Here is a 19,860-nt window from a genome sequence, read left to right as displayed (position 1 = left end):
TTCATAGATATAGTAATCAAAGAAACGTGGACAATCAAGTATCCTCTGGGTACTTCCATAGTGTCGAGTTTTTGAAAGTTTCTTATCATCTGTTCTAGTCATCAAACAGGAATAGTATTAGAATAGTATCAGAAAATATTAAATATCAAGAAATGAAAAGGAAAAACCCTTGTGGCTCCGTCTCTTTGCTCCCAAGTGTAGAAAAGATCTCAATAGGTGCATGCGTCTGCGTAATACGATGATGTAACAGGCACACTTCAATGTTATAAGAAGAGGGGACTAAAATTAACGAAGATTTCATAAAAAAAAGAACCATTATAATTTTTAATCACATTATTTATTAATGACTTCATTATTGGCAACACATTCAGTTTTGTTCATTCCTGCGCAGCAACAACAACATATTACAATATTGCGTTAAAATAACATTTTTGTCATAAAATGGTATTACCAAAACTTTCAGAGATTATAAAATTCCATTCACATACTAGCTAAGCTAATTCCAATTATCCTTTCTCAAAGATCATAACAAATACGAAAAAACAAATAAATCAACCATTTATCATCTGAGTATGAATGTAAAGTACCTACTTACGTTGCATTTTTAAATTAATAACTTTGAATAAAAATAAAACATGATATTAGTTATCCTCTAATACCACACCCTGTCGATATCGAAGCTACTTGAGTAACGTCAAAAATCGATCGCTAAAAAAGAAAATAAATATAAGGTTGAAAAAAATAAAAATCATATATCGACACGACTTAGCGACCGATTTTTTGAGTCGAGCGAGACTGTAGGGCGCAGGGTTAAAAAAATATAATACAAAGCATTCAAATTAAATACATTATACTCTTATTTACAGACATCTCAGCTGATGTTTGGTACTTATTTTTTTAAAGTCATTTAAAACTTAAATTATTCGACTTATAAACATTCTAAATAAAATAAATCACTTTATTATAAGTAGTAACTACACTACGCGGGACGTATGTTCATTCTAAAACGAACAAACTGCGGTCCTCATGTCTCACTGCCTCGTTGACAGACACTGGAATCAGGAGCAGGCAGCTTTAGCAGCCTTCACAGCTGGAATAAGAAAAGTAACCATTTTTAATTTTATTCTACACTAGCAATCTTGGCGCACTACGTACATGTTTGTAGGTAAGTTAAGACTTAGACCAGAAATAATAATAATAAATAATTAGGACAACATGATTTTATTTTACATTTAAATAGATTTTACATCTCTACACAAACAGTTTGGCGCCTTCCAATCAATGGTCATCGAGGCTTTTAGTAGAAGCGCTGAACATCGATTTCAGCAGTAGCAAAGATAAAGCGTAACTCCAACAGTAGACGGAAACATATTAAAGATGATGCTATACAATTAATTTTATGTTTAAATACGGGGGAGACGAAATTATTTTATGTATAAAAGTGTAACCTTCTCTCTCCTTTCGACGCAGCTTCTTGCGTCGTCGGTCGATAGCGGCAAGCTCCGCCTTCACGGAGTGGTAAGCTTTGCGAAGATCCGCTAGTCGCGTTGTCAATACGTTGATGCGAGTTGAGCAGTCCCAGGTCGGATCTGAATTGAAGAAAATTAATTTTTATGAGCCAAAATGCAAAAGATTGATCATCAAGTCGAATGTAAAATAAGTTAGTAACTTTAACACAGCTCGACGATGATCAGCTGAAAACTGTAAATTTAACATGACGGTATTATATTCTGTTCATTCAAGCCAATTGTAAGTTAATAAGGTGATTGTATATTGGGTTTAAATTTGTATTTAACCAGACTTTTATTTCTGTAACTGACGATCGAGAAGATAATCAGTTTCAGCTGATCAAATGCATTGAAGATGCAATTTTTTGGGTATGTTCAATAAGAATATGATAAAGTTACCTAATTCGACGTAGAAGTTGTACTTCATGGGATTATGGTGCGAGTGCGGTGCGTGGTGCGCATGCGCGGAGTGCGTGGAGTGTGGCGCGTCGTCCGTGTCCCGGCGCGTGCGCCGCCCGCGGCCGCGCGTGCCCGCGCCCGAGCTCTCCGACGCCTTGCGGGACCGCGCACCTAGTATCCCATAAACAGTTCATTATTTTTTTTTTTAATTCACAAATATAAGGCTTAGTTTTCAAGTTAACGATTCATCAACATAAAAAATCAATAGCTCCAAATAGTCCATAGCTGGACTGTCAGTTTTCTATGCATAGGCAGGAGTTTCCTATAATCTTCACTCTTTGTTATGAATTTGGAAATAACCGTATATCAAACAGCTGCTTCGGCTAATATGCAATCCATTAGTCAGTTCTTTCGACACCCACGGCTAAAGTAGGGGTAGTGACGTAGTGAGTGACCAAAGTATTAAGTAGTCACATCCCGTCAATATACGGCAAGTAAAATATTGTATGAAGTGAATCTACTGTATGGAACATACAGTTTTCTAATTTATAATATTACTAACCGTGCGGCTTTTCTACGTCGAGTCCTGAGACGTCGTTCATTCTATCTTCCTCGTCGTCCTTGCGCTCCGAAGGACTATCTCGTTCTGATATACGACGCTCCCTGTTCACACACAAATACAAATAAATAAATACTGCCTGGCTCAAATATTACCACGTCGTGTTATTTATTTCTGCTTTTCTAATAAGAAAATTACCGATGTTCCACTTAAAGATGTAGAAGTATTATTTGAAATAACATGACATAACATGTTAAAATCCGCCATACTAAGATGTTCTGTGTTATGTCGTGGATATAACACACACACACACACACACACTAAAACTTGCATTAAGCGTATGGTTGGCGACGCACTAGTGACGCCTGTGCCGTGATACAGGTGTATCATTAGGTGTTTGTTGCTATTGATAATAACAGTAATAAGTGCTACTATAATTAAGTTATTATATTATGCTACTCTTGTGGGGTCTCACCCGCTGCTAGGCTCTTCATTATCGTAGCGTGATGTTCCATAGACTAAATATAGCCTTACTCGATAAATGCAGTATAGAACATAAAATAAATGGCTGTGACATACGGACGGACAGACAGACATGACGAATCTATAAGGGTTCCGTTTTTTGCCATTTGGCTACGGAATCCTAAAAATATCATGCGAACCAGTAGTTTAACGCGTTCAAACAAACTTTGAAGCTTTTTAATATAAAAGTATAGATTTAGTTGTAAGCTAACAGGGTCATGTATGTATGTTGTGCAAAAATAAATAGGTCGTATCAAATTCAAGAGTAAGGTAAATATACAAACCTGTGTGGAGGCGAGGCGTCGAGACTGCTGTCGGGCGTGGTGGGCGGCGTGTTGTCGGCCAGCGGTCGGCCGCGGGGCCAGCCCTCGCGCGCCCCCGCCTCCCGCGCCCCCGCGCCCGCCTCTGCGCCCCCGCACGCTACACCACCACGACGCTCTTCTATAAATTACAAAAATGCCACGGGTGGTCATACAACCGATTGAAAAAACATCGAGGTCAAAGAGGTCCATTTTCTTGTCATTATACCGACACAGGGCACTTTTAAACGTCAAAAAAAAAAAATCCTCTGGGTTATTAAAAGTATGAAACTTGGTTAGGGTGTTAACACTCGGATATTCTACTAATTATTGGAAACTCTGGAAATACCGTCTGTTCGATCAGACAAAATTTGCTCTTCAACATACAGTAGAACTCCAATTATCCGAACTCCGACTATCCGAATCGCCGATTATCCGAATCACAAAAATTGTCCAAAAAAGTCTAAGTGCGCTATTATTCTCCCCCCCGCGAAGCCAGTGTTTGCGCGTCAAGTCTTGACTTATCTTAACTTGCCTTTGTGCCTACACTGACTCCCCCCCGCAATTTAATTCAATAAAAAATAGTGCAATATCAAAACGTAGCTTTTATTCTTTTCAATGGCAATTTTAAAAAAAAGATCCGATTATCCGAATATTTGATTATCCGAATGGGTCCCGGTCCCCATTAATTCGGATAATTGGAGTTCTACTGTATAGTAAACTAGCTCTCCTCATTTCATTTGTTGCATTCGTTAGTTTTGCTAAAGAAACAAACATATCTTCAGAAATATTCACATTTATAATATTATTAGTACAAAGAGGGAAACAGTATTTGTATTGAATTGCCTCAGTAATAATAGTAAACAATACAAACCTAATCGTTATCGGCACAACAAAGTACTAAGCCAAGTAGTCTATTGTTCACCGACATTTAGAAATCACACGCGGGCTTTATGTTTTTAAGTTTGAATAGGTGTTTCTCTTCATGGTATATATGAGGGCTTTTTTCAACAAAGGTACAGTTTATAAGTCTGTGACTCAAGTAAAGCGTTGCTTAGCCGTTAATGCCAGATTTATACGATTTAACTCGTTGGAAACAACTTGGTCATGGTACTTAAAGTGCTAAATAGCGTAGGTGGAGCAGCCATTGTGAATAAACATGTATCATTTCAATCTATGTGTCACTAGTGTATGGTGTCCTCAGTGCATGTATATGTATGGCGAGGTTTACCTTTAGCATGATGATGCGGCGGTGCGGAAGCGAAGGGCATGTGTAGCTGCGCGCCGCGCTGCCTGGGCGGCGTGGGCTCGGCGTCGGGCGCGGGCGAGCCGGGGATGGTCTCCGAGCACAGCAGCAGCGAGATACTGCCGTCGTCCTCGCGCGCCTCGCGGGCCTCGCGCGACTCGCGCACCTCGCGGGGACCGCCCGCCACTACTACGCTCGCGCCTGGGGACAACATCATATTACATACTTTTGTTCTTCACTTTAGGCAGAAGTGCATATATTGTAGATCATACTTTTCAGTAGTCGTGTGCAAAAAGTAGATCCTAGTAAATTTTTATTCAACCATTAAAGCAAATCCGAGATCTTTGGACCAGAAATCAATAATAACAAGTTTGCAATAGCTATACTTACTGTGTTTACGCTCGTTCTTGCACGCATCTTCAAGCATAAGTAAAGACTCCCCGGCGCTCCACTCGCCGGGAGACTTCCCAGCGTGCAGCGAGCGTGCACCCAGCGCTAGCGACGTACTGGGGGGCACCGCGCCCAGCGACCCCAGGGATCCTAGGGAGCCTAGCGACCCCAGCGGGGTGCCCAGTGTGTGGGGGGCCAGCGGCGCCAGGCTGTGCGGGTGACTGGCTTGCGCTGGCGACGACCGCTCACTACTGCCCCACTCGTCTACTACTAACTTGTCGATTATTAACCTACAAAAAAGTAAAACAAACTGTTACTACAAGTATAGGACTAACATAAACGACATTATTAAAGTCAACCAATTAATGTTTTTTTTTTAAATAAATAGATTTTCAAAATGTTAAAATTTTAAAAGACGTTAATGAATGCGCTCGAGTGTAGAGATATATTACCTCCTGTCGGAGTCGTCGGAGTCGCTGGAGTCGGTGCGCTCGTCGCTGGGGAAGGGCAGCGGCACGGTGGCGGCCACGGCGGCGGCGGACTGGTTGATCTGGCTCGACAACTTCTGGATGGTGTCGCTCAGCACCTTGTTGTTCTTGCCGGGCACGCCGCCCACCCCGGGCACGCCGGCCACCACGGCCGCGCCGGGCACGCTGGGCCCGGGCAGGCCGGTCACGCCGGGCACGCCGGGCCCGGGCAGGCTGGCGGCGCCGGGCACGCCGGTCCCGGCCAGCTCCGCCGCGCTGCTGCGCCGCTCCAGGCAGCTCAGCGGGGAGTGCAGGCGTGGCGCCACCGCTTCCTCTACTTTCGGTTTCTTCACCTCCAGCGCGTCACGCTTCACCTCTACTATGTTGGAAGACTCGCCGTATATCTCGGCAGGTTCTGGTGGCGTCACCTTCTTTATTGGTTCAGGTTTCAGTGTCGGTTTGATTGCTTCTGGTTTCAGCGACTTGGGCTCACTGCTCATCACGGGCGAGAGCTTGTGCTCTGGCTTAATCGGTTTGATTGTGTCCATCTTGGGAGTGACTGGCCGATCTTCCAGTAGCGGAGGAGACATTGAGAGTCGCTTAGCGCTGCTGATAGCTTTCAGTAGTTTCTCGGCTATCTTTGGTCCCTCGGACTGGAGCAAGAATCCCGGCGGTGGCTCCGGTAACACGTCAATCCTCGCAGGACTGTCTGGCTCAGACTTATCTTCTTCAGTATCCATCAGGGGACTCGCTGGCGGCTGCATTTTCAAAACAGCTGGCTCGACGGGCACCGGATCCAATTTCTTTTCAATCTTTAGTTTAAGCGGATTTTCTTTTGGTTGTTGAGGAGGAGCCACAACAACAATAGGGGGAGGGTTGACAGGTTCCTCCTTCTTTGCTTTCTCTACGTTGTCAACAACAGGTTCGGGAGTAGGGGCTGCAGTGACAGTGATGGTGGGCGGCGTGACGGTGACGCTCGCAGTGGGCGCCGCGGTCGGTTTGGGCGGGGGTGAATCTGGTTTCTTTTGCGGTGGAGGAGTTTTGGGCGGTTCAGGAATAACCTCTTTAGGCTCTTTTTGTTCTTTACTCTCCTTCTCCTCTATTACTATTTCTTTGACTGGGACTACAAGTACAGGCTCCATGGGTTCATCTTTCACGGGAGTTTCTGGAGTCTTGGGTTCCTCAACCACTGGTAACGTGGGTGTAGGCTCCCTTACTTCCTCCTTTACAGGGATATCCTCCGGTTCATCATCTGATGACTGCTCGTCGTCTGCTGGGCTGTCAGGGGAGTCATCAATAAGTTCTCTTAATTTAGATACCTTACTTTTCTTCGAATATGTTTCTTGGTTTTTAGCTGGGGTGAATCCTTCAAATGTCGGACCTGAGCTACCATCGCCAGGGAACGAGTCATCGTCGAGTGAGAACAGACCATCTTTGGAGTCATCCTCGGGACTCTGACGGTTCACATCTCTGGCGACGCCGAAATCTCTGAAAGGAGACAAGGAAGGTGACCGGAGGGACGACGGCCGGGGCCGCATGGGATCTTCGGAAATTTCTTCACTGAGCGACTTGGATAACGTCGACGTGTACTTGCTGGGGGAAATGTCGTCGAATATGCGATGGGTGCGCTTTTTCTTCTCGTCGTGCAGTTCTAGCTCGAAGGGTTCTGGTTCTTTGAACTCGTAGACGTCTTCAGGCTGTTTGTCTTGCTGCATGGGCTCGGGAGGCGGTGCAGTGGATTGCGAGGTTGTGGGCTCGTCAGTGTCGGCGGATTCTTGCTTGCTATCTTCAGGCTCCTGTTTGACAGTCTGTAGCCCTTTGAGCTCGGAGCGTATTTCGTTAAGGTCGTAGTCTCTGCCTTGGTGGCCGGGGGCGTTAGGCCGCGGTTTCTTGGCCGGAGACACTGAAGTGGGGGTAGACACTGTCCTCACCGGCCGCTTGCGTGGCTTGTTTGAGCCATTACTGTCACTTGACTTCACGTCTTTAGATCTCGATGGAGCTGTGGACAAAGGTTATGATTTAATTTGCAGGCAACTAGCTTGAAAAGTGTGAAAGTTATTGATTTAAACAAAATTAATGAATTTATTCAGTAATTATCTTAAATACAATACGATTTTAGTTACTTACTCTTGGAACTCGATTTATCGTCGGACTTCTTAGGCGGTCTCTTGACGTCGTCATCACTTTCAGAACTATCAGAGTCTGACCGGGCCGACGACTCTGTAACAAATATTATCGACATTAATTCCCACTATATTATTTGAGAAGAAATGTAATATTAATATATATTGACTGGATCAAAAGCTATACACATACCTTCAGTCCTTTTGCTCCGAACGCGCCTGCTCATACCAGAGCCCTGCGAAAAAACAAATATATTTTAGATTAGAACACGAGCACTGCGACTAGCGTGATTTATGATCCCTATTATGAGTCCCAGTTTGTCTTGAAATTAGTCGAATATCCTCGAAATAATTATTATGTTATCGGCTTACTCACGTAACTGTTTGACGAGGAACTCGACTAGTTTCAAGCCTTGTTAGAGGCTTATATTCATAACACAATAATTAATTTAGAATGATTATCATTAACATAATAATTAATTTAGTCTGATTATCATTAAGATAATAATTAATTTAGAATGATTATCATTAACATAATAATTAATTTAGTATGTATGTAAAATTATCCTCGAAATATTGACGTAACCCACATATTTTGATTAACATAGTATATGGTACTGTACTTTTTTGTTCCTCTGTTCGTGTTGGGTGACGTTGAGCGCGATGCGTTGCGGCTTGATCCACTCGTCGTAGCGCGTGTTCCAGCCCAGGTAGTGCACTCGCAGCAAGTCACCCGTCGCCGACTTGTCGATCACCTTCGCCTCGTACGTCACCTGGAAATGGACATATTTGTAACAAAAGCCTTATGTAAGGTAGTTCGTGGGTAAGTACGGCCACATCATCGCTTACCACCAGGCGAGGCGGTAGAAAGTAGTGTTAAAAGGATCCGAAATCTGCATTTATGAATAAACTGCCACTAGCCATCGAAAAAAAATCACAGTCATTGAAAGTGGATGCGTAATCAATTTTCATTAGAAAAGTTCATTTGCATATAATATCTGATGCGAGAATCGTACTCTCGTCACATTGCGCAGTAGCAAATCATCTGATCACTGCGCCAATCATGCAGTCAAACAAGTATATAGGCATAAGTAAAGCTATATTTACTTACAGTGCTTTACTCCTGTTATAATATTTATTAATCCGTTTATAAGATATCTAAAATTAACTTTGAAATAATTTAATTCTTCATAAGTTCCAGCTTTTATAAGCAGAGTAATCACTAGTTAATGTTATGTGTCGCAACATACACTCGTTATTTTGTTAATTTATCTATTGATTATTAATTAATTAATAATATAATATCATTAGTTCCTAATTATAGGAAAGAATGTAGTGTATACACTTCACGCAAGTGTCGTTGGAGCCTACTACACAGGGACTACACATTATACTGAGACCAGAAAGCAACGCTCTCTGATTCAACACAAAACATGAAAGTTTTAAACTACGATTTCAAAACCGACAGTCAAGCATGGAGATTATAGCAAACCTCTATTAGGGTGCTTTTCCACCAGAGATGTGCTATGTAGCTATGCTACGACGATGTGATAGCTCGAGTATGCGATTTATTGATAGTAGGGAAGCCATATATAGCACACATTCATAGCACGCATCCATAGCATGCATCTTTCCATAAAACCCCCGACATAAAAACTTAATTTCCCTTTAAAAAGTAAAAAATAATAAAAGAAACTTAATCTTAAAGTACCTAAGAATGTACTAATAATTCTAAAAAAAAAATACGTCTCGTTGGGGGACCGCTCCTAATTATTTCTTACTTATCTACGATTTGTTCATAAGTATCACATGCTTGGTGTTAACATTAAAGTAAATTGATGTTTAAGTACTTAACTATAACGCAGAAAATATAAATATAGCGACGCGGGCGGCGGTGTACAGTCCGTATGAATGCGGTCCCCCAACGAGACGTGTTTTTTTTTTAGAATTATTAGTACATTCTTAGGTACTTTAAGATTAAGTTTCTTTTATTATTTTTTACTTTTTAAAGGGAAATTAAGTTTTTATGTCGGGGGTTTTTTAAATTTTTAATTTAATTTTTTATTTTATACTTTTTATAGGTAGGTTAGGTTAAGTTAGGCTTAGTATATTACATATACTTACTATAATTTCGATTCTTGTTAAGGTAAAGATTACATCTAAGGTCAAGCTCGTTCGCTTTTATTTTTTTTACTTATTAATCACTAGTTTTTGTTTCTATAAGTAGGCTAAAGATTACATTGGTGCAAGATTTTTTGTTTATAATCAAACGTTAAATTAAAAAAAATTATATTTTTGTTATTAAATTTAATTTATTTTTTATTTAATTTTTTATTTCTGTTAATACGAAAAAATTATATCTTTCAATATCTTCTTTCAGTGCGGTTTAATTTGAGACCCCATCCCAGTATATTTGCAGACCTTCGGCTAACCTCCCCACTTTCACCGCTCATAACTTTAAAATGGTTCAACCGATTTTCATCAAACATGTCTAAGAACACTCGCACATAAGTCCCCTTTCATACGAAAAAAACTAAATTGAAATCACTGCATCCGTTCGGGAGTTATGATGCCACAGACAGACAGACAGACAGACAGACACGTCAAACTTATAACACCCCTCTTTTTGCGTCGGGGGTTAAAAAACCAGTTTATAATTGGCCAGTTTCAAATTGTACCAGTTGTCATTAAAACTAATGTTTCTATTTCAATTAGTAAGCAGTATTGTACCTTTAAATATTAATTTAAATGTTAACGTGTGTTATCTTGGCAGCTCGACTAATGTGGACTTGATATAAATAAATAATTAGTAACATTTTCTCATGGTATTAATTTTCAACAGACTTCAAAAAAAGGGAAGGGTTTGTCAGTTTGCCCTGTATGTATGTATGTATGTAGTTTGTGCGCGATTATCTTACGTTTGGCTAAACCGATTTTGATGACTGCAGTTTCAAAAATACCACGCTGAAAACCGTTCCAGCGTGGTATTTTTCATGCTTAGGAGAAAGTTTTAAGGATATTGCCTGACTTAAAAAAATGGAAGGAATATTGAAGGTGGTTTCCCCTTTTTTTTAGTTTTATTTTACAAACAGATTGGCGTCAAGCATAAGCTGTAATATAATATTTTATTTAAATCAATTAGTCAATCAATTCAAGATGATGCAACATTCATCAAAAGTCCATTAGTATTACCTGATACAGGTATCAAACTCTACAATCAAACTTGCAACCAAAAATACAAGCAACCAAACCACAAATGCAGTAAATAAATAAATAAATAAATAAAAAGCAACTTAAAAAGTAAATAATGAAAGAATGTGTTGCGCCGTACTTTTACCTTCGATTCGGACTGCGTCGGTCCGTAGTACACTTTCAACTTGTCTCCCACTTGTGCCTTCACGTTGGACACCCCGGAGCGCGGCGTCGGCTCATTGGTTGGTCTGTTAGGGGGAAACGGCTCGTATTAGTAGAGAATTTAAAACTTACGTAAATAAATCAAAAAGAGGTTTTTTCGCCAATCGCCGCCACCTATGGAGACCCGAGGCCGGCAAAACGCCCCTGGTATTTTTATGCTATAGTATCGTATTTTAATTGTAACGCCTAATTTTAAAGGCCCCCAAAAGTGGGCATTAGGAATTTAAGGGTTGTTGCAGAATCGAGGATTGGGAAGATTGGAAAGCGGGTATTCAAGCCTCCTGTAACCTCACTCACACAGCAAAACAACGCAAGCGTTGTTTCACATCGGTATTCTGTGACGTCGTGGCTCCGATCGAGCTGTCTCATTCATGCCGAAGCATGGCCCTCCCACATTTGTTTTAGTGTAACGTAATAATAATGATTGTACTGACTCTGTGTTCTTCCTCTTCCGCGGGCGCTTGCTGCTGTTGGAGGCGATGGTGTTGCCGCTACTGGCAGAGTTCGCGCTCTGGCTGCGGCGACTCTGCATCTTCTTTATGGGACCGCATCTATAACACAAAATGTATATTGTATAATAGATATTATTCATAGTTATAATTGTCAAAGGTTAGATTGGGAGCTAATGTGGACGGTATAAGTCCATTTAATATACGATTGTGCATAAAGCTTAAATAAATGCATAAATAATTTGTTTCAACGATTTTAGGAAGTCCATGGACCAATATATTAACACATTAAATGCCACGGGGCGCAAAAGTGACTAACGCTAGCGGAACATTTGCCTTCAAAAGATTTTTGTTGGCAGTCAGTCTTAATTTTCCGCAGTGACTTTATGTAAAATACTACATATAATTTAGATGTCTAATTAAGTGTTAATGGATATTATTTGACTGCACGGTTGGTGCGGTGGCTGGGCAATTGGCTGCCGCGCAACTGGTAGCGGGTTTGATTCCCGCACGGAGCAACTCTTTGTGTGATCCGCAAATTGTTGTTTCGGGTCTGGGTGTCATGTGTATGTGAACTTGTATGTTTGTAAACGAACCCACGACAAAAAAAAAAAATTATTATCGCCATAGTCGATAAAAAGCTTCTTGTATTGCAAGCGTTAGACGTACCTGGAAGCGCGGCCAGAGCTATCGCTGTCAGTAGAAGCGTGCGGCCGACGAGACGCCCGGGAAGTGCCCGCACTTACACCTTCACCTAAAATAATTATTTTAACTACATTAAATGAGAAAAACATGGAGATATTCTAGAAAAACAGATTCGACTTACGTTGAAATCATGAATGATAGTGAATTATATATTATAAGTAAACTAAGGAAGTAAAAGAGATGTTGTAAAATAGTACATACTCTTGGAAGATAGGGGGCGTCGCTTGGGCGTCCGTTTCTCATGGCTCTCTGCCTTCACAGGCGTGACAGTCCGTCCCTTGGACTGCGACCGAGGTTTCACGACTACTTTCTCTTTCTCCTCGCTCGTGCTGGTAGAAGCTGAACTCTTCTCTTTACTCTCTTTCTCTTTTTCCTTCTCCTTTTCTCGTTCTTTCTCTTTCTCCTTCTCTTTTTCCTTTTCCTTTTCTTTCTCTTTCTCCTTCTCCTTTTCTTTCTCTTTTTCTTTTTCCTTTTCTTTTTCCCTCTCTTTTTCTTTATCTATTCTGTTGAAACGAAACAAAACATTGACATTATACTCTTGTACTAAATACAATCAATGACAATAGAGATTATTACAAAAAAGGGTGTTCCATAATCTTATTTTCAGTAACTAATACAATTTACCAACAACTTTAGACATTATTTCTTTTAACTTAAGTTTGAGGTACTAATCGCTGTGTCTAAAAACCTGACTTTATTTTACTTCTACTGTAAATAATTTCACAGTTAATTCTAATATAGACCCTATGTGTACGTACTTGGGTGCAGTGACAATCAGTGGCTGGTTGTCTGCGCTGTCCTCTCCATCGCTGGTGCGAGGTTTTTCCTTCACTTTCTCTGCTTTCTCTGGCTTTTCTTCCTTCTCACTTTTGTCACTCTTGTCAGTCTCACTTTTATCTGAATCTTTGTCTTTGCCTCGCTAAAGTAAAAAAAGTAACGAGTTTAGTAAGCTACTCTTCTGAAAATCGTATCAAAATTGGTGGAATAACGGATAAACTATTTTTTTAAGTAAGTGAAAATATTGCGACATTTTAAAAAGATATAACTCCATAATAAATTAATCTTAAAGAAAGTAGTTCGGAATGGAGTATTAAATATCTTCTTTGGCCTGTACCCTTAGTACGAGTTTGTTTAATGTTTAAGTAAATTGAAACGAGAGCGCGTTCAGCGTTCTGATTGGTTGATTCATATGAGGTCGGCTCATAATAAAACAAACTCGTACTAAGCCCTCTGTTCAAAGTTAGTTGTAGACAATGTAACATGAATTTTATTTCATTTGGGTTAGTTTTATTGTGTTATCATTTGTTATGTGAGTTTAATCACTCAATCAATTAACCTACATTTGTTTGGTATTTTAGGTTTTGGTTGCCTTTGGTGGAATAGAATCTAAAGTCACATCGCAATTTATGTTTTTTGAAGATATTATAAATATGGCCGTCGCATTACCTGCGTGGCTGAGGAAGTAGTGGCGGCGTGTGCGGGCGGGGTGGGCGTGGTGCAGGCGGAGGAGGGCGGGTGTCGGTCGCGGTCGCGGATGAGCGAGCGGCCGGCGGGCGGCGTGCGCGCGCCGCGCGGGTGCGCCACCAGCGTCACGCCCAGCTTGCGGTAGAAGTCCTCGTAGCTGTGCAGGAACCTGACACCAAGCACAAACATTCTTACTTACCTAAACTTCGTCATAAACTTATCATATGAAAATGAATTCGTTGCGTACAATTCTCATGTCTAATTAATGATTAAGGGCCCCGGTTGAGTTCGAAACTAGTCGGACATTCGATGAAAAACGCAATTTGTATAAATAAGGCAAATAAATTTTAACGGAATTTTGAGATAAAAATAATTATAGTCCGGTCAATTTAGACCTGAAAACAGTAATGAAAGAACAAAAATTCCGACAGAGCTGAATTTTGGTACAGACCTTTATTTTACTATAAAGATTAAAAAATTAAAAGTCCCCATCGATCCCATATGTGCTTCAAAAGTTATTCGAGGTCAAAGGTCAACATTTTAGGTTTTTTGAGTTTTTCTCAAAAACTGTAAGTTTTTTCAAAAAAATACCTCAGACTAAATTTGTAGATCTCAAAATTCTCTACAAAATGGTCCTTATAAGTTTTTCTATAAGTATTACCGTTTCTAAGATAGATTCGTGTGTCCCCACACATTTTTCCACTTTGGAAGCGTCTAACTTTCAAACGATTGATTTTGACGAAAAGTGGTTTTAGAAACCTTAATGTCTTTTTTAAAGACCTATCCATAGACACCCATCACGGATATGTAAGCTGAAAAAAAAATTTTTTTTAATCAGTTCCATGTATGGAGTGCCCCCCTTTACTTTTTAAATTTATAATTTTTTATTCAAAATTCGAATAGCGGTTACCGAAATACACCATCTTACAAAGTTTCAACTATGTAGGCCCAACAGTTTCGTGGCCCAACAGGCTGTGACATACGGACGGACGGACGGACGGACGGACAGACATTTATTTCCGAAACTGTTGGGCCTACATAGTTGAAACTTTTTAAGATGGTGTATTTCGGTAACCGCTATTCGAATTTTGAATAAAAAATTATAAATTTAAAAAGTAAAGGGGGCACTCCATACATGGAACTGATTAAAAAAAATTTTTTTTCAGCTTACATATCCGTGATGGGTGTCTATGGATAGGTCTTTAAAAAAGACATTAAGGTTACTAAAACCACTTTTCGTCAAAATCAATCGTTTGAAAGTTAGACGCTTCCAAAGTGGAAAAATGTGTGTGGGGACACACGAATCTATCTTAGAAACGGTAATACTTATAGAAAAACTTATAAGGACCATTTTGTAGAGAATTTTGAGATCTACAAATTTGGTCTGAGGTATTTTTTTGAAAAACTTACAGTTTTTGAGAAAAACTCAAAAAACCTAAAATGTTGACCTTTGACCTCCAATAACTTTTGAAGCACATATGGGATCGATGGGGACTTTTAATTTTTTAATCTTTATAGTAAAATAAAGGTCTGTACCAAAATTCAGCTCTGTCGGAATTTTTGATATTTCAATATTGTATATTGACCGGACTATTATGTATAAAATAACTACATAAATGGTTTAGAATGACAAATTGACGTTAAAAAGAGGGGACAATTATGTTCCAAATTACTGACAACAAAGAATAAACGACACAGATCGGTACTTACTTCTTATAAGCTTGTTTGCAAAGGTTCGTGATACTGGTGGTGACTGGGTGGAAGCCCATCTTATCCGCGATTGTTTTCCATTGGTTTTGATTCGTTACTCTATTGTAACCACCTAACTTTTCGACTACCTGCAAAATTGAAAATATAATATTGGTGTTCAATTCAACAATACTTATTTCTAGTTTAAATGTTTGTGTGCCCCTGTCCTGGGGGAGAAGTGGTTTCGTTACAGAGTCCAATAGATTAAATTTTTTTAGGATTTTATTAATAATACAGAGCCCAAAATTGTGTTTAATATTTGTTTGCAGTAGGCTCAAACCCTATTACATAGGAGTTAGGAATTAGAAATTGAGTCTCACATTTAATATTATGTTCACATCTCAATTCACCATTACAGTGTTACATCTTTTAAACTCAACTTTTCACAAGTTATGTATGTAATTAAGGTCTAATTATAAACTTACTTTGAACAGTCTATATAGGTCGATATCCTTGTTGGCGATAGTCGGGTTCCTGTTGAGGGGGGTGCCGCGCTCGTCCATGAACTTGTACAGCTGTGCCACGAAGTGGTCCTTCTCTTCACGAGGTTCATCGTCTGAACTCTGTAAGCAATATACATGTTATATAATGTCACATAATATGTGTTCAACTCAAAATTAAATATGAAGTGTTTTATTGAATGCCAATGCAGTAGATTATGTTACGATTTTTTTTTTAACTGTGGTTGAACAACTACAACGAACAACAGCTGTAGGGTAAATGCCTGCCTACCCTTCTTTCACTCCTCTTTGTGCAGAGCTTTCTGCAGCTAATCATTATGTTACGATAAATAGAAATCTTCGTAATGTAGTACATAATCATGTAGTTACGTAAATAATTTAGTAATTTTTTAAAGACTTACATCATCAGAAGTGTTCCTCGGTTCATTGAAGAGTGCGTCTCTGTCCCAGTGTGGGGGCAGCACTGCGTTATTCAGGTACTGTAAGGCCGCGTCCACACCGGCCCACTCCAGTGGAGCACTGCCTTTACGGAACTCACGCGCTTCCTTCTTAGGCACTGTGTAACTGAGGGACAAAGTTAAATGTGTTACTAATAAAATTAATCAAAGTAGCTTGTAAAATAAATTTATAGCACTCAATGAGTGCGTCAATAGTTTTTTAAAGTTTAGAGATTATTTTTGGTGAATGTTAGTTGATTAAACAATATTAACTTGTCTTGCCACATTAATGTAGTTATAAGAACCTAATAGTATAAAGCATCTTGATTTTTTTTATATCCCACTCACACCATAGTTCTTGGTGGACAGTAACAGCTTCTATTTTTGTTTTATTTGAATCTACATCTACATAATTGAATAATATCTGGAACTCACTATCGGCCATCTTTGAAGGAGCGCACAAGATAGTCCTCTTTGACTTTGATCTGTGCGGTGGGTGCGACGACGAGGGCGGGGAAGGCAGGCTGGTGGGGCCGCCGGCGCTCCGCCCCGCCGCCCGCCTCCACCAGCACCACGCGACCCACGTGCGGCTCTACGTCCGCCTTCACGCGACGACCAGAACCAGATCCTTCACTCTCCTCAGACCTAGGCCAAGGAAAAAACTTTTAAGTATCTATGTTCTGATGGAAAAATAATGTTTTTTGATGGATGTATGAATGTGAATGAATGAATGTATTTGTGTAATGACCAAATTAACATTAAGTAAAAAAGACATAGGAGACCATTTTAAGTAGGAAAATAATGTAAAAGCTTCTTATTTATGGTATGAACCATTTATAGCCAAATAAACATTATTATATTAGTAGTCTAGTACTGAATTAGGCTTTATTTAATTTCAATTCAGCTGGCTAAGGTCTAAGCATGACTGATAAGATGACAACGACTGGCGAAAATTGGGTGAATGAAACCACAGACCCACTTATTACTTTGACTGCCCCCATAGATCTGTTAAAAGCAAATCCTCTGCTAGCGCCGGTCACTTTTGCCCCCATGGCGTTTAATTTGTTAGGCATGATGATAATGTGTTTGTTACAAAGGACTTATTAAGTAAGAGAATAGTTAAAGGTATCAGACATACTGTGCTCTCCCGCGCCTCCCTCTCCGCCCAGCTATGACTGGAGTAGAGAAGTGCTCTGGATGTGTCAGTGGAAGCTGGTCTAACGTTTCACTCTCGTTGAAATGCCGCCCACTCTTCAGACACAGAGCCGACCGCCGCAACGTGGTTATGTCCCCGTCGTCAAATACTGTTAGCACAGAGAAATATATTTAAACTAAATATAATTTTACAATAATGTTGATAATTTTGTTTAACAAGTATTATGAACCAATAAATAAGATATTGATACTAAAAAGAGTGAGAATTGATGTAAAAGTCAGATTTATCAGTTTAATAGAAAAAACTGGATTTTTTATATATAACAACTAAAACTTTTGTAGTTTTAGAATAATTTACAAAGGTATTTAGCAAGGGGACATAAAGGTCTTCTTAACTACTTACCAACTGTATACTGGCTACAATCTTGTATCTTTGTGATGACAGCTTCCATAGCATCTTTCTTTGGATCCTGCTTCACTTCCACTATACTCCCAACCCTCAGGTTACCCTTGATCACGTCATCATTCACTGTGATAGTACCACCACCGGCTTTTAAAGTCACCTAAAAAGAAGAGGATGAATAATGTTTTATTGTCAATTGAATATGCAATGACTAACAACTTTTGTATGGTCATAATATTTTCTATTTTAAATTATGTTATTTTTATTAATTAAGTTAAATGTTCAGGTATATGGTATTGGAATTAGCTGAAAGATGTCATATTGTAAGGTTTTATAAATAAATTAGTTTTGATTTAGGTTTTCTTTAACCCGTTGTATGCTGAAGCGCAGATCTGTGCATGACACAATGTGTTTTCTATTCTTGTCTCATATACCCGCAGACGAAAGGTTAATAATTAATTTCTCTCTAAGCAATAGATAAAACACAGAAGAAAATGAAAATAAGTTCTTACCTTGCACTTAATGTTCCTTACAACTTTCTTTATCTTGGCCTCACAGAAGGCACCTTTATACTTTGCACTCACATCTGTACCCACAGGCAAGAAAGGTGGGTCGTCACCCTGCTAGAAAAAGACAAACACATTACCAGATTAGAATAAAACCTCCTTGCATAGTCTAGATAATGTATCTTTTAAAGTTTTTTTTTTATTTATGAATACTTTATTGTACACCACATAAACACACAGTCTTATCGCATAAGGCACTTTTTTACGGACAACCTTTGGATGGAGGTGAAATGGGAGTTTTACTTACCATTGTATAAGATGCCTTCTATTTACCGGGCGATTCTGGAACAATACATGTGTTAATCATTAATTTGGTTATGCCCAACAATCTAGTCTAAGACTAATAAATAAAAATGGAGTGTCTGTTTGTAATATTGAAATAACAGCTTACACACACTAAAATATTTTTTTTTACTATTTTTGCCTATTTGTTTGTTTTCGCTAATGTTTGAAATGGCTAGACCAATTTTGACAGCGCTTTTATTAGCAGGTAGCTTATGTATTAAGGAGTAACTACTTTTGTTAGTCACACCCTTAATCCATGCGAGCAAAGCTGCAGGCATCAGCTAGTGACCAATATTATTTTGCTAGCTAAGTTCATAAAGCATAGCTATTATTATGTACTGAGCATACAATTGATGTCCAGCAGTGGATGAGAACAGGGTGATGATGATGATGATGATGAGCATACAATTTCATTTCTAGTAAGTATAGCAAAATATAAAGTATTTGTTTCTGGTATATTACCATAATGTTATCCTAGTGCTATGCTCTTATAACAAATCAAGTTAGGAGGTACACATATTATGGGTGGGTGGAGTTTAATACAACAAGTAGGATATTACTTCAGATTAATTGTACTTATATACTATCACAGTATCAATTAATATTTAAAGCGCATAAATAGGTGGGTCCGAAAAGTGCAACCAGGAATGTACTATTTAGCACACAGTCCTTGATAATATAGGTCAGACCAAAATAAGACAAATCTTCTAGAAACAGAACTTAAAGAGTCGCCGCAGGGGTGGTGTGCTTAAAAACGAAACATCTGTGCCATAGAATCAGACTGTTAGTAGACTTATTGTGATAAAAAGTTAGCGTTATCGAAAACAAAAAACTCTCACAGAGGCGACATACATATAAACATAGAATGACGTCTATATAATTAATGATGTCTTTGGAACTTCTGACACTATGAAATACTCAAAATTCGCAGCTTTTCGATACATTCAAAGGATTTAAACAATCATAACAAGCAACGATTGACAAGACACATTGACAACAAGCGTTGGTAGGAAAAAGAAAGTGGATGGCGCGGTAAATAACACATAGAGCATTCACTTACCAAACAGTGATATTTTTGCCAATTCGCTTATTGTCACTATACTATACTGCATCTAAAGGCCACAAGTTAAGTGAATTACAAATGGAGATACCATATTTATTAAACTCCACATCTATTCCACTCTCCGTGTTTGCTTTACTGACAGGACGACATAGACAACAGACAACAATGACATTTTCTAATTAATATTGCCAGACTA

The 19,860-nt window shown here is 39.3% G+C and overlaps 1 protein-coding gene across 2 annotated transcripts; it reads right to left on the bottom strand.

The window, feature by feature from the left end:
- Nucleotides 1–315: 315 nt before the first annotated feature.
- Nucleotides 316–19,820, bottom strand: LOC118275754 (AT-rich interactive domain-containing protein 4A-like). Of its 2 annotated transcripts, none has more exons than XM_050695305.1 (26): nt 19,662–19,820; nt 18,564–18,598; nt 18,263–18,373; nt 17,751–17,910; nt 17,331–17,496; nt 16,628–16,837; nt 16,157–16,319; nt 15,720–15,857; nt 15,256–15,383; nt 13,528–13,714; nt 12,840–13,000; nt 12,283–12,584; nt 12,046–12,130; nt 11,362–11,478; nt 10,845–10,953; nt 8,137–8,286; nt 7,707–7,749; nt 7,518–7,610; nt 5,376–7,389; nt 4,924–5,213; nt 4,519–4,734; nt 3,273–3,429; nt 2,470–2,570; nt 1,908–2,078; nt 1,449–1,589; nt 316–1,090 (listed from the first exon to the last, which is right to left on the bottom strand). In XM_050695305.1, the coding sequence occupies exons 2-26, from the start codon at nt 18,564–18,566 to the stop codon at nt 1,059–1,061; spliced, it is 5,448 nt and encodes a 1,815-aa protein (XP_050551262.1). In that variant the 5' UTR covers nt 18,567–18,598; nt 19,662–19,820; the 3' UTR covers nt 316–1,058. The 2 variants fall into 2 exon arrangements, with proteins under 2 accessions (XP_050551262.1, XP_050551263.1); XM_050695306.1 differs by having other exon boundaries at nt 10,851–10,953; nt 19,662–19,819.
- Between the last annotated feature and the right edge of the window lie 40 nt (nt 19,821–19,860).

The sequence above is a fragment of the Spodoptera frugiperda genome, chromosome 8 (genome assembly GCF_023101765.2).
Source record: "Spodoptera frugiperda isolate SF20-4 chromosome 8, AGI-APGP_CSIRO_Sfru_2.0, whole genome shotgun sequence".
Classification (NCBI taxonomy): Eukaryota; Metazoa; Arthropoda; class Insecta; order Lepidoptera; family Noctuidae; genus Spodoptera; species Spodoptera frugiperda.
This window is presented reverse-complemented; position numbering and strand designations above follow the sequence as displayed.

Excerpts from the sequence above, each read along its gene's own strand:
- LOC118275754 (XM_050695305.1), bottom strand. Across the intron at positions 12,131-12,282 it reads ACGCCCCCTATCTTCCAAGA|GTGAAGGTGTAAGTGCGGGC; the intron begins GTATGTACTATT and ends TAATTATTTTAG. Across the intron at positions 10,954-11,361 it reads CGGAAGAGGAAGAACACAGA|ACCAACCAATGAGCCGACGC; the intron begins GTCAGTACAATC and ends TCCCCCTAACAG.